General features: G+C 43.8%; 1 protein-coding gene across 7 annotated transcripts in view; it reads left to right on the plus strand.

The window, feature by feature from the left end:
* SASH1 (SAM and SH3 domain containing 1) overlaps window positions 1-14935 on the plus strand; it is a 586122-nt gene that overhangs the window by 395580 nt on the left and 175607 nt on the right. The window contains exon 1 of one of the 7 annotated variants that reach the window (XM_086318210.1): window positions 615-1398. The exons of 5 other annotated variants lie outside the window; for them this stretch is intronic. In XM_086318210.1, coding sequence (XP_086174336.1) covers window positions 1270-1398 — 129 coding nt within the window. In that variant the 5' untranslated portion in view covers window positions 615-1269. Of the gene's footprint in view, window positions 1-614; window positions 1399-14935 lie in introns of those variants that run through there. One more of the 7 variants, XM_086318215.1, reaches the window with a different exon arrangement.

The raw sequence follows: 14935 nt of genomic DNA on the forward strand, positions 1-14935 counted from the left end.
TTTAACAGAGAGGCGGTTCCTTCTGGTTGCTGAACTGCTTCACAAAGTGATCAATCACCCAATCCAGTGTGGATCATCATCTCCTAGGGAAAGTTGAGTGGTTTTTAAGGAAACAATCACAAAAGGAGAAACACCTCTATAGGGCTATTTCCCTCATAAAATAAATCCGTCATGGATTTTGTCCTTAGAAAAACATACACGGGGCCCCAAGTGTGCTGGCTTACTGGTTACAACCATAGCACTTCCTTTTGAAAATCCGCCTCCCCCCTCGCCCACCCCACGCGGGTCCTTACATTAAAGAAACCATTAAAACCATTAAAACCCAAGGCGCATTTCCCCTCAAGCGCTGAAACCCCTAGCGATGCAGGGCATTGCCGGCATCCGGGAACCAAAATGTCCCCACTCGTAATAAACATCATAAACACGAGCCAAACAATGGCTCGTGCCCAAGCTTTCACACTTGTTTTTCCAAGTCTCGGCTGCCAGAGGCAGAGAGTTGTAATTCCTGAGGTCGCTTGACTTCGGGAGGGGCGAGGTGTGCGTTGTGAGACTCACTGCTTGGGAACTCTTGGGTAGGACTCGCTTAAAGATTAACTTTCTCGAGTTTCTGGGACCAAGACTGTGTCGGTGAATGGCGTGATTGGAAACTTGTGCAGGCGGGAGGCTGCAAGCGGCCGCTCTTTCAACAGGCGATTTGTTCTCCTGTCTGTGGCTCATTTCCATGCAAAGAGCCTGACATCAGAGCACCTTTTGTTGCTAAACGCTTTCTTTAGCGTCGAGGGGAGAGAGTCATGTGGAGCTGGAAGAGCTCATTTTGAAGAGAGGGGGCCGGGGAGTTCCCTCCAAGTTCCCGAGGCAGCTCGGTCACCCGGCGGGGCCGTGCCCAGACGTTCTGGAAGCACTGAGTCGCGTGCCCAGTTAGTCGGTCCCGGCCGCAGGAAGAGACGCCTTTGCAGCGGCGTGCATCGCTGCTGGGGCCGCCAGAGTTCCCCGCGGGTAAACTCAGTGGTGCGAACTTTGCCTCCTGCTGCCCCGCCGCCGAGCCGAGCCGGGGCTGGGAAAGTTTCCGGACTTGTCAGTCGCGCGGCCCGCAGCCACCTAGAGCCGAGGAGCGGCCGCCTGCCCCGGGGGGCCCCCGCCGGGTCGGAGCCCCGGGCCGCGGGGGATGCGGCGCGGGGGCGCGGCTCGGTGGTGACGCGGCGGGCGGGGACCGGCTCCCGGGGCCGGGCGCGCGCGGCTGCGGGGCCAGGGTGCCCCGGGGACCCGGCCATGGAGCAAGACGCGGGAGCCGCCGGCGCGGCGCCCGAGCCGGAACCCGAGCCCGCTTCGGAGCCCGAGGTGGGCGCGGGCATGTCCGAGGCGTTCTCCCGGCTCTGGACCGACGTGATGGGCATCCTGGTGAGTTACCTGGAGGCGCGGGGAGGGCGGGTCGTGGGTCTCCCCGGAGCAGGGCAGCCTCTGGGGGACCTCGCGTTCCTGCGCGCTCGCTGACTCGGCCAGCCCACCCCTTGGGGGTCGTCCTTCTCCGGCTCTAGTTCTTAAGGGGTTAAATTCACAAGGTTTAGGATTTCAAAAACCTAATTAAAAAATAACCAGCCACAGATCAGATCAAAGATAGATGTTTTAAACAATCGGGTGTGGTGTTGCACAGTGTAATCTGGGACACCTGCTGAGAAGTTGGTGTGGAAAAAGAGGAAGAGTCTTTCAAAAGACTGGATGTAAATAAACCGTGTTTGGCTGCTGTGGATTTGGGAAGAGGCTGATTTTACTGATGTTTATTTGTTGTCTGAGCAGGAGAGGAAAACAATTACCTCCTTGCTCAGAACCACAACAAGTTAACTAACATACTCTGCAGTTTTCAATTTGTAGAATTACAGGATATTTGTTATGTGTTTGGGGCTAAAAACAATAGGGCTTATTTTGCTAAATCTGTATTGTCATGTATTTTGAAATGTCCAGTAACTAAACCCGCCCCTGGATTTGGCATAATTTCTGAAAAATAGTTTTTAGGCATGGAAGATGAAGCTTTAACTTGTTCAGGGTTCAGTGCCTTGAGGAATTAGTAGATTTGCTTCGATGGAGCTGTGGAGAGGCAGGTAGACTAGAATAAGATGTGTGGTAGGTCAGGCACCTTACTCCACACATAAAGTAAGCCTGGCATCTTACTCCACATATAAAAAGTCAACTTCAATGTAAAGATTTGGAATTGGCTGTTGTGGAAGCCAATTGGAAGAGGCTCTGTATTTACTTGGAGATTTTTTTTTTTTAATAGAAGGAGGTGTAGTTTGTTGAAAGAAGCTCTTTGGGAATGATGAAACCATTTTTACTGCAGTGATTCAGCTCTTGGGCTTTGTAGTGAGTGAGCCTGGATTCAGATCCCAGCCCTCCTATTGACTGACTGCATGGCCAAGGTACCCAGCTGCACTGATGTTCTATTTCATCACCTGAAAAGTGAAGCAAAGAAGATCTGCTTCTTGGATTTTCTGAGATTTAGCTAAGTTGATATATAGCTAGTGCTCAGCATACTAGTGTTAATAGAAGAGGGCGGCAGAGGTAAGTGAGCAAACTCAGGGAAACAGTGAAGGACACGGAAGCCTGGCATGCTGCAGTCCATGGGGTCGCAAAGACTTGGATACACTGAGCAATTGAACAACAATAAGTAATGGCTGTCTATTTTTTTTTTCTTGCAAATAATCTTGTGGCTCATCTTTCCAGAGATCCTAAAAGTCCCAGTTATTCCATCTTTAGGTGTCCTTTGGTATTAATGATTATTCCTATGCCAAGAGCCAGGGAAGGTTGGTCAAAGATTTCTACCTGCTCTTCTCACTCTCTGATATTTTATTTTACTTATTTTTTGAAAGCAGATTTGTTCAGGGAAATACACACTCCAGAGACAGAGTGTGGGCCGTCTCACAAGGGCGCTCCAATATTTTAAAAATATATATTGAGAAACACTTCAAGTTATGCTATTTGCCTTTTCTGAACATTACCAATGAATACGGGCCTTCAGTGAAATTCCAGAAAACTCAATGAACATATATAAAAGTTGTGGTGATAGACTGTATTTTAAGTTCATCCAGCAGAAGCTTATCTTGCTATTTCTTGCTTAGGTCTCACTCTAAATTTTCAGTCACTGAGAAAATTGGTTTGCATCTTTTAGTAGGGTGTGGGCTGGGGAGGGAAGGCTTGGAGGGGCTCACTTATATTGAAGTGTGGGCTCAGGGTCGTTTGGGGGTGGGGGTGGCATGGAGCACTTTCTGAAGAGTGACTCTCCCTTCCCTGGCAGATTCCAGCACTGTTGGGTCAGTCGTAGCAGAGTGTTCTTTGGCTGAGTTAGAAGACGGGGTGGGGCTCAAAAAGCCCAAACCTGTTATTCAAAAGGCCGATGCAGGAGAAAAGAAAATATGTGCTTCTTACAGAGCTAATATTTAGTTCTATGTGAGGCTGAAAGACGGTTACGGTTGTCCTAAACAGGTAGTGTTCACTCCTGCTTTCCCGTCTTTTATAAGATCTTCTTTTCCTGTAAATCTTGGGCATCAAGATTGTTCCTTAGGCAAAAGGCAGACGCAGAGGACACAGCTTACCTCTCCTCTGTACGGGCCTATGAGAAGTCACTAGGGGAAAAGGATCTTTATTCTGTGTTGAGGATGCTATCATCCAAGTGTTTGTAAGAAACTGTCTTTGGAAAAATATATCATGACACAAAACTGACGTCAGACTTTGTCTGTTCTTACAGAGATAAAAGACACCATTTTCTTCATTTTGTATTTAAAATACGGGATTTTACAATCATCTCTCAGCCTAGATGGACGAAGTGACTTGGGCATTGAATACCTTGTTAGAGGCAATGTCAAGCTGGACCCCAGGTTTCTGACTTCCACCAGTCAGGAGCATGTTGCCATGATGCTTCATAGTTAACTGTCCCAGATCAACTTAGTAGAAATGTGATTACATCTGGTATTGTAGGCAAAGGTGATTTGGAAGTTTGTGGACCTGTGGTAAAGAATCCGCCTGCCAATGCAGGAGACTCAAGTTCTATCCCTGGGTCCGGAAGATCCCCTGGAGAAGGAAATGGAAACCCACTCGAGTATTATTGCCTGGGAAATACCATGGACAGAGGGGCCTGGCAGGCTACAGTCCTTGGGGTCGCTATAGAGTTGGACACGACTTAGCGACTAAACAATAGCAACAAATTTGGAAGATTCTTTTACCTGATAGCTCAGGTGGTAAAGAATCTGCCTGCAGTGCAGGAGATCCCTGCATCCCTGTGTTCGATTCCTGGGTCGGGAAGATTCCCTGGAGAAGGGATAGGCTACCCACTCCAGTATTCGTGGGCTTCCCTTGTGGCTCAGCTGGTGAAGAATCCACCTGCAATGTGGGAGACCTGGGTTCGATCCCTGGGTTGAGAAGATCTCCTGGAGAAAGGAAAGGCTACTCCCTGCAGTATTCTGGCCTGGAGAATCTCAAAGTCAGACAGGACTGAGGGACTTTCACTTTTTTATTAGAGAACTTCGGAGGGGAGTAAGAGGTAGAAGGGGAATTATACATCCAAGCATCATACTTAGCAGATTTCAGGCACAGTTGCTACTTTTATTTTTTAGATTCTTCTCAGTGTAAAAATATGAACTTCAAAGCCTATTAGGGTTTTTAATTGAATGAGCACAGCTCCCCTTTCCCGAAGGGGCAGTATAACAAGGAACACTCACCATCTGTCTCCCGTTCCCCTCCTCCCCACCCCCCAGCCCGGACCCCCCAACCCCGAACCCCGACCCCCGGTAGATTTTGTTGGTTCTGACCCAGGGGAGGGTGTTACCCCAGAGGCATTGATCTCAGTAAATACAGGGTGGTTGTTTGAGTTCATTAGGGCACATTTTGCATTCAAATTAATTCAGTCCTGCACAGTTCAGCACCAACTAGTTGCTTTTAGATAGTTGTTAACAAAACGCTTATTTAGAGAAGTAACAGTATAATTTATGGCATGAAAATGAGAGTACTGGCATGAATAAAATGCTAACAAGTGAATATATAATAGGGAACCCCTACTTACTATGGATTGTGCAGGCCTAGAGGGCATGGTCTGTATTTTACTCAATTTTCTACCTCCAGGGCTTGGGACTTACTGACTGGCTGCTGAGAACATGATTTTTTTGAGTGAAAAAGCAAAAAAGCTTGTACTCTGAAGTGCAGGAGCCACTTCAAAATATAGTTCTGTACACTCATGCCCTGGCTTATAATGGGGTGCCTTTATGAAGAATAAATTTTCTTTATGCTGAATCTACCACTTGGACAGTTCCAGTGTGCAAACTCAAATCCTGGCACTTTCACTGAAAGCGTATCGGCAAATTGGAAAATATTTGTAAACCCTGAGCAATTAAACCGTGGTCTTCTAGTCAGATACTCCGTTCTGTTCTCTAACTCGGCAACGTATGGTCTGCTTGGGTTTGCAAAACCTGACACCTTTCAGGATGACATTCTTAGACTTCTGTTGAGATGTACAGAACCAGTTAGAATCCTCTGGGGGTTTACTTTTATTTTTACTCCCTTCTTGTTATTCAGTTGCTCAGTAATGTCCGACGCTTTGAGACCCCACGGACTGCCGCACACCAGGTTTCCATGTCCTTCACTACCTCCCGGGGTTGCTCAGACTCAGGACCGTTGCGTTGACGACTCCATCTAACCATCTCATCCTCTGTCCCCCTGGTTACAGACAAAACATTCCATTTTCTATTTTGGGGTGGGGGAGCCTAGATTTTTTTTTTTTTTTTAAGAGTAGGAATTGTTGAGGTTATTAGAAGAGGTGGATCATATTTTCAGCCCCAAGTATCCATTTGGTAAATTGTGATGGTTCATAAAGTTTTCCTCCAATTGGAAGAAGCAGGCATTCAAGACTCCTTTGCTGGGAAGGGAGAGGAAGGGAGTTAGTAAGTAACTATTGTTTGCTAGATCCTGCAAGATGCACCTCCCCCAGACCTTACATTTCCCTGCTGTGTTGCTACAATTTACACCCATTTCCTAGCAATGCTTAGAAAATATCCATTGTGTAGACAAACTCTACACAGATGACCTTCCCCTCTTCTAGTTCCTATGCAGGCTACAGAAAAGTGTAGTAGGTTTATTTAAGTTAATAAACATAATAAACTCTTTAGGTTGTCTGCTAGGTTTATTGTATCTTGCTGATTACTAAAGTCCTCTTTCTTTAAAAGATTCTCCTTCACTCTGTATTTAAGTGTGGGGGAGGGAAGAGGCCTGTGAGATCCCTAGGGGGCTTTTAAAATGCAAACTCCTTTGTACCGACCAGTGTGTAATTTACATATTGTTGGGTGGTGTCTTACCGTAAGCCCTTTAGCTAATGACTTAATTTTAGGTCTTGGAATCTGAGCGTCAGCCCTAGTGTCAAGTATTCTGACTTCATCTTGATTTTATGTTCCTGTTAGGCAGCGGAAAGCCTATGGCTTTTTCATAAGTAGAGAAATTGCAGGGTGATGTATCAGGAGGCACTGACTAAAGAGACCCTGGACAGGAGCCCTCAGCTCCTTCATTTAGATAGGAATGGGAGGGCTTCGGGCAGCAGAGTAGGGGCCAGAGCTCAGACCTCTCAATTTTCAATTATCTGCCAAAGACAGAGTTAAGCCTTATAATTCTGGCTGGGGCCCTTGATTTGCTATCAGAAAAGACCCCTGGGGCCTTCCCTAGTGGTCCAGTGGCTAAGACTCTGAACTCCCAATGCAGGGGACCCAGGTTCCATCCCTGGATCCCTATTCAGAAAACTAGATTCCCACATGTCACAACTGAGAGTTTGGGTGTAGCAACTAAGACCCAGCAGAGCCAAATAAATAAATAAAATGATCATTTTTTTAAAAAAAGAGGCCCTGGCACTAAAGTCACAGTGCATATTCCTAGTCTTCCAGCATCTTGCTTTCATGCTTTCTTTGCCGCTCTCTACCTTGAAACATTTTCCCCCTTCCACCTGGCTTGTTCTGCATCCTTTTCACCATCCTTGACTCCAGCTTCTGACCAGAGACTGTCACTGTGTTGGGAGAGGGACTGAATCCCAATGGTGGGCAGGGCCCTTCCTGTACTTACTTGGTCTTCTCATTGCGACCATTGAGCAGTGTTGTCCCCATTTTGCAGTGGAGTTAAATGTGCACATCCTGAATCACACAGATAGTGAACAGGGGAGCTGGGATTTGAATCCCCTGTTACTTCCTGGAAATTAACTCACAGTTGCAGTTTTATAGTTCATTCTTTCACATCTCTACTGGGACACTTAATTGAGTATTGGAAGAAAACCGATGACAAAACTAGACAGCCTCTTCAAAAGCAGATACAGCACTTTGGCAACAAAGGTCCATATAGTCAAAGGTATGGTTTTTCCAGCAGTCGTGTGTATGGATGTGAGAGTTGTACCGTAACAAAGGCTGCTGCTACTGCTAAGTCACTTCAGTCGTGTCCGACTCTGTGCGACCCCATAGACGGCAGCCCACCAGGCTCCCCCGTCCCTGGGATTCTCCAGGCAAGAACACTGGAGTGGGTTGCCATTTCCTTCTCCAATGCATGAGAGTGAAAAATGAAAGTGAAGTCGCTCAGTCGTGTCCGACTCTTAGCGACCCCATGGACTGTGTAGCCCACCAGGCTCCTCCATCCATGGGATTTTCAGGCAAGAGTACTGGAGTGGGGTGCCATTGCTTTCTCCAAACAAAGGCTGAGTGCCAAAGAATTGATGCTTTCGAACTGTGGTGTTGGAGAAGACTCTTGAGAGTCCCTTGGATTGCAAGGAGATCAAACCTGTCAATCCTAAAGGAAATCAGTCCTAAATATTCATTAGAAGGACTGATGCTGAAGCTGAAGCTCCAATCCTTTGGCCACCTGATGCAAAGAGCCAACTATTTAGAAAAGACCCTGATTCTGGGAAAGATTAAAGGCAGGAGGAGAAGGGGACGACAGAGGATGAGATGGTTGGATGGCGTCACCAACTCGATGGACATGAGTCTGAGCAAGCTCTGGGAGTTGGTGATGGACAGGGAAGCCTGGCATGCTGCAGTCCATGGGGTCTCAAAGAGTTGGACATGACTTAGTGACTGAACAACAGCAAATGGACTGTCAATCTTTCTGCTTACGTTTTTAAGCTAAGTACTAACTGCACATACCCTTGGCTTCCAGAAGGACAAACAGCATCCACCGCTCCTTCCTTAAATACCTAGTTGTGTGGTGCAGTGTGTAGAGTGCTCCAAGGAGGCTGGAGTACAGAGTCGGGGGTGGGGGGTGGTCAGCCATGGTGCTGGTGCAGGCAGGTCAGTCCCAGAGATGCCTTCCACCTTGGGTCCTGGCAGTGAGTAGGTTTCCCTTGAGAGGTGTTCCCCAGTGAGGGCTAAGGAGGAAAGAAGGGAGGAAGGGCCTTCTGGAGAGAGCTGAGGGGAAAAGAGACGGGAGAGCACAGCACACTGAGGTGGGTACTGGGTAGTGAGAGCTGAGGTAGCTGGCATCATTCTGTAGGCTCCAATGAGAAGCCATTGCAGAATTTTAAACTGACATGTGACATGATCACTTTCTAGAAATGTGACTTCTGTGGGTGATGAGTTGGTGATGAATTTGGAAGAAGACTAGTGGTCTAGGCAAGAGAAGATGAGAGGTTAAACGTTTGTGAAATGTACGAGTTTATCTATCATCTGGCTTCTATTCATCTCAATATTTTCCTCTGTAAGTAGTCAAGGATTGCTCCTGGTAACTTACTTTTGATAAATTCTTTTCCGCTCAAGAGTAGGCTGGGTTAATGCGAGAGATTTTTAGAGATGTTGTAGTGCTGTAACTTTTTCATTCTAAAGAAAAATTGTCTATCTTGACACATCTACGTGTACACATATCTGCTTACCTGTCTTTGCTTGGGAGTGAATGATTTGTTTCCTTAAAAAGGAGATTTATTATTTATAACTACACACACAATGCTATAACCGAAGGATCTTTAATTCCATCTTTTAAAAGCTAATTCTAAAGGACAGTGAAAGAGATGCTCAGTGTGGCATGTCACGTGTATATGCTCAGTCCTGTCTGACTCTTTGCGGCCCCATGGACTTGTAGCCCGCCGGGCTCCTCTGTCCATGGGATTTTTCAGGTAAGAACTGGTTGTCATTTCCTTCTCCAGGAGATCTTCCCTACCCAGAGCTTGAACCTGAGTCTCTTGCATTGGCAAGTGGATTCTTTACCACTGAAACACTTGGGTCGAAGAATACTTGATGCTTCAGACTTAACCATCATAATCCCGCTATTATATGATGAGTTTATCCATAGTTTACACACATTCTTTTTTAGGGTAGGAATAAAATTGATTTCAAAATAATTAATTTAGATGTGTAGAGGCTAAAGCTCTAAGAATTAACTGTACCTTTTAATACCAGTGTAAGACTATAAGCAGTAAACCTTCAGACTAATTTTGAGATAAAATGTATTTTTATGATGACTTGGAATTGTTTCTCAAATAAACGTATACTTATTTGCTAATTAACTTAATTTGGTCAGGACACCTGGAATGTGTGGGTCTGCCGGTGGTTAGCTTTGCTCCTAGCCAGCTGCCTAGTGTCCCCCCTTTTGTTTCATAAGATGTTTCACTGGATAGCATTAATTCTTTATGAGTTGAGATGCTTCCTGGAGATAACTTAGCTTGTATTTTTTCTTGCTTGTCAAGTCCTGTAATAGAGAATCCGGCACGGAGGCTGGAGACTCAGGCATTGGAGTATCTTAGAGACAGAACCTCTCTGCAACCCGTATTCTTTCTTTTTGAAGGGACTTCCTCTTGTTTTTCAACTTTCTAAGCTGATTGGTGAAAACACGGATACGTTTGCGTTTATAATGATTGCTCTGTAGAGTTTAGTTCTGTGTGTCCATAGAGATACTTGGCAGCTCTCCTTGGTGTCTGTGATGCAGATTTGGTTCATGGTTGGTTCTGTTGCTTCATCCACTGCTTGTTTGGTTTTACAGCAAGCAGTGAATGAGGAAGGTCCAGTGTGTCCACACATCACTCTGCGCCTGTTACGGCTTCATTTTCTGTCCTGGTTTGAAGATTTGAAAGTGGAATTAAAAGTGAAAGAAAAATAATGCCTATAATTGTAATCTTAACTAAAAGTATTATTGAAGGGCAGAAGAAAAACTTTTTTTTTTTAGTTTAGTGTGTATCCTTAATCTTGGTTACTTTCAAAATGTATCCTAATTTTGTGGACTTGATGACTTTTGCCTAAGACTTCTTATCAACCAACACATTTTTTTCACACTCGAGGTAAAAAATGTTTTTATGCTTTTTTGGGCACTCTTAAAAATTGAGTGTTTCAATATTATTTGTTATTAAGAAGAAAGGTATATTCTAGTTTAAGAATAAGTATCTTTGCTATAGGCTTACATTCATTTTCAGAGGATTTAAAGGACTCTTTATAACTTTAAAGGATTTAAAGTTATCGTTATAAGATAACTGCTTCTTGGCCTTTTGGCTAAAATGGAGTCTTGTAGTATGAGGGCTTCCAGGTGGCACCGTGGTACAGAATCTCCTGCTAATGCAGGCAATGCAGGAGACACAGTTTCAATTCCTGGATCAGAAAGATCCATTTCCTGGAGTAGGAAATGGCAGCCCACTCCAGTATTTTTGCCTGAAGAATTTCACGGATAGAGGAGCCTTGTGGGCTACAGTCCACGTGGTCGCAAAGAGTTGGACATGACTGAGCACAGACATGAGATAAAACGTTAACAATTTTACAAGTGTCCTTGTTTGAAAATATGCAGGGTTAAAAATTTTTTTTTAAACAAAACAGTAGTGAGATACCCCTGCACACCTATAACAATTGCCAGAGTCTGGAACACTGACCACATCAAATGCTGAAGAAAATGAGGAACAACTGGAACTCTTGTTCACTGCTGGTGAGAATGAAAAATGGTACAGCCACTTTGGAAGACCATTTGGTGGTTTCTTACAAAACTAAGTCTTATTCTCACCATCCAGTCCAGCAATTGCACTCCTTGGTGTTTGCCCAAAGAAAGTGAAAACTTAGGTCCTCCACACAAAAAACTGCATACATCTATTTATAGCAACTTTATTCATAATTGCCCAAACCTGGAACCAACCAAAATGTCTTTCAGTAGGTGAATGGACAAGTAAAGCTTGGTGGAAATTATCTAGGGATAAAAACAAATGAGCTATCAAGCCATTAACAGATGTGGAAGAACCCTAAATGCTTATGACTAAGTGAAAGAAACCAATCCGAGAAGATTTTTGATTCTGACTATATGACAGTTTGGAAAAGGCAAGACTATGGAGACATTGAAAAGATCAGTGGTTGCCAGGGTTGGGGGAAGGGACGGATGAAGAGGTGGAGCATGGAGAATTTTTATAATGATGTTCAACAGCAAGAGTGAATCATGTTGCATGCTTTGGATTTGGGGTGATTATGATGTGACAACGTAGGTTGTAACAAATGTACTCACCACTCTAATGTGTCTGATGGATTTATTTCAATACCCCAAGCAATTCACAGATTTTCAGTGGACACTGAGTTTCCCACAAATTTAATTCAAATCTGACATTTTTCTGCTAGTGTTAGGTCTTGCTATCTACTAGCTCAGTCCCAAAGACTGCCCCTATTACAGTTGCCAATCGCAAGTCCAGATTGTTATGTGTGGTTTCGATTGGCTGGCTACTGGGTTCCATTAGTTTGCTAGAGCAGCACTCAGAACTTGGGAAACCCAATTTACTTGCTAAATCAACCAGTTTTTACTTACTGGATTATGGGATTATAAAGAGATATAACTTAGGAACAGCCAGTTGGAAGAACCTTGCTTAGGGTTAGTATGTGGGGAGAGGGTAGAGCTTCTGAAACCGTTGACCTCAGGCTGGGACTTGACCCGTGTACCAGGACTCGGACCCACAAGGCCAGGACTTGAACACAGCCAAAACCCAGTTTGGGACTCTAACCCACGCGGCTGGGACTCGAACCCAGTCAAAACCCTGCTTGGGACTTGACCCAATAATCTTTTAATTAGAATTATTCACATGTTCTTTGTGTCTTTGCACAGAAGGAATTCAGTGAGAAACAAAGTGATTGGTAAGAAGTGGATTTATTCAGAGAGAAACATAGTCCACAGAGTGTGGGCCATTGCAGAGGGTGAGTGGGCCCCAAATTGTGGCATGGTTAATTTTTATGGGCTGGGTAAATGAGTGGATGGAGAAGGAAATGGCATCCCACTCCAGTGTTATTGCCTGGAGAATCCCAGGGACGGGGGAGCCTGGTGGGTTGCTGTCTATGGCGTCGCACAGAGTCAGACACGATTGAAGCGACTTAGCAAGCAAATGAGTGGAAGGATTATTCCAACCTTTTTTGGGGAAAGCATGGAGATTTCCAGAAATTGAGCCACTGCCCACTTTTTGGCTTTGCTGATCGGCCTTGGAACTGTCCTGGCAATTGCTGATGTGTTACAGTGAGCGTATACTGAGGACCAAGGTCTAGCTGAAGTTGACTTGTCTGCCATCTTGGACCCTTTTGATTCTAATCAGTTGATGTTGTGTCCTCCAGCTGTGTCATTCTTTCAAAGATTGTGCCCTGCTCCCTTCTCTCCTGTTTCACTTCCATGTTCTTTCGGGCACCTCGGGCACCTCTCTCCTTGAATTTCCATGTAGTCACCAGTCCAGCAGCTCTCTGAACTCTGTCCTTTTAGGTTTTTATGGAGGCTTCATTATATAGGCAGGATTGGCCTTTGGTTACTGCACTCAATCTCTAGCCCCGCTTCCCTTCCAGGATACCGAGAATGAGATAAGACTGCAAGTTCCTAATTTCTAATCACTTGGTCTTCTTGGTGGCCAGCTCCATTCCGAGACTCTCTAGGAGCCCCAGCCTAAGTCACCTCATTAACAAAAATTCAGATGCCTCTGAAGGGACCCCTAATGAATGACACAAGATGCTCCTATCATTCCAAATTCAAGAGTTAGGAGCCCTGTGCCAGGACTGGGAAGAAGACCAACTATCTATTTCTTTTAAGTCACAACGTAATTGTAGGGGCTACTGATAATGAGGGAGGCTATGCATGTTTGGGGGCAGGAGACATATTGAAAATCTATGTTTCCTTGAATTTTGCTGTGAGTTTGAAGCTACTAAACGATGAAGTCATAGTACAATATAATTAGATTTTTTTGTTTGTTTTATCAAGAGAAGAGGAACAGGATAAGCACATTTAGAAACAAGAAAAAATTGTTTGAACACCTCTTAGAAAACTGAAAGTTTGTTTTGTAGGGGAATAAAGAGCAAAGGAAGCAGTTCAGAGTGGCTTTAGAGCTTGGCTTCAGCATTTCGTGACCTAAGCAAGCTCCTTAACTGTTCTGTGCCTAGGTTTCCTCATCAGTAAAATGAGGACGATAGCCACTTACATCATTGGGTCTGGTCAGATTAATTCAGTCCCTAGAACTGTGCATGGCATATGGGAAGCAGATCATAAATGTTATTTATTATTAGCTGTTAATAGGTAAATGTTTAGTTGGAGTGTGAATTAATTTCTCTTCACGCTCATCTTTAAGTGGAGGGGTGGTCTGATACCACATGTTCAATTTAGGATTGATATTAACTATTGATTTAATTTGTTTTAATTTAACTTTTTTTTGGATGATTTAATGTTTTTAATGTTTGCCAAATGTCCTTTTTAGAATACAAAATTTAAAAACAAATGCATAAATTATTTCAAAGTATTAAACTTCATGTTTCACTTTAGGAAACTGGTGTTAAAAATGTTATGTGTACTTAAGAGAGAGAATGTATGGGACTTGTGAATAAGAAGGGTTTTCTGGAGGCAGGAAGGTATTTGTAATGAAAACATATTTTCAGCTTAAATGGTTGTACAGATTGCTATTTTTCAGTTCTCCTTGTGACTAAGTGGCACAATAGCATGAGATCTTTTTGATAGTTGACTTCTTAGAAATGTGTAAAATATGAAAAATATCCACTTAACTAATGATTTTATTTTTTGAGTTCTGGACCCATGTAACTGTACTAAATCTACTTTTAGTATCTTGAAATGTTTTTGTGAAATATTTCCCCAGGGTTTTGTTGATTTAACCACTGTTTTTGCCCAGGTTGCTAAGCATTCATTCTGTGTTTTTACATCTTGGTTTTCCATCTCCAATCAAGAATTTATAAAAGCATCATATGGTAGTGTCCCCACCAGAGCCCAGAGCAACCTGCAGACACATTATCAGTGTGAACTTGATAGAAAATGAGATTCTTTGTGCTTCAAGGAAGATTGTTATTATTATTAATCATTATTAGATAATATGCCACTTATGTACATTTTAATTTAGGGAATGACTTCATTATGCATTTATAGAAAACGTGAAACTTTGAGAAAGTCTATAAAGATGAACAATTTTATGTTGGAAAGATAAGACATCATTTTTAAAGCAGATTTTATCATGAAATACAATTTTACTGAGAACTTTCCACAAAAAATGTAGCCTTAGGACATAGTCTGCTGGGGAAAGGTCGTTACTGCTTCTGCAGCATTTTGCTTCTACTTACGTAACATGTGGTATCCAGGTGATGACTTAATGAAAGCCTCTCATAACACTGGTGCATGGTAGTGATTTGCCCTGATTAAGATATTATGAAATGGAGGCTATGCAATGAGCAATAAAGTAAATAGGTGTCAAAAGATACATGAAAGATACAATGAAATCTATGTGATGTTACTTTAGCACTAGCAGAGAATTATGTACTATTTCAACACACCAGAATGTCCGCTGGTAACCCCCTCATTCTGTGTCAAAGAACTCCTCAGCTTGTCAGGTCACTGAAAGACTGCACATCCCAGAGCTTGTGTCTTTAGAAAACAGGATCTCTTCCAGGTAGAAGAGCTTCCATAGGAACCTGAGGAGAGTCAAGTAGAATGAATATACTCCTTAAGCATCAGGAGATTT

This window comes from Bos grunniens, chromosome 9 (assembly GCF_055505025.1).
Source record: "Bos grunniens cultivar Pamir isolate PY7600 chromosome 9, Bosgru_T2T1.0, whole genome shotgun sequence".
Taxonomy (NCBI): domain Eukaryota; kingdom Metazoa; phylum Chordata; class Mammalia; order Artiodactyla; family Bovidae; genus Bos; species Bos grunniens.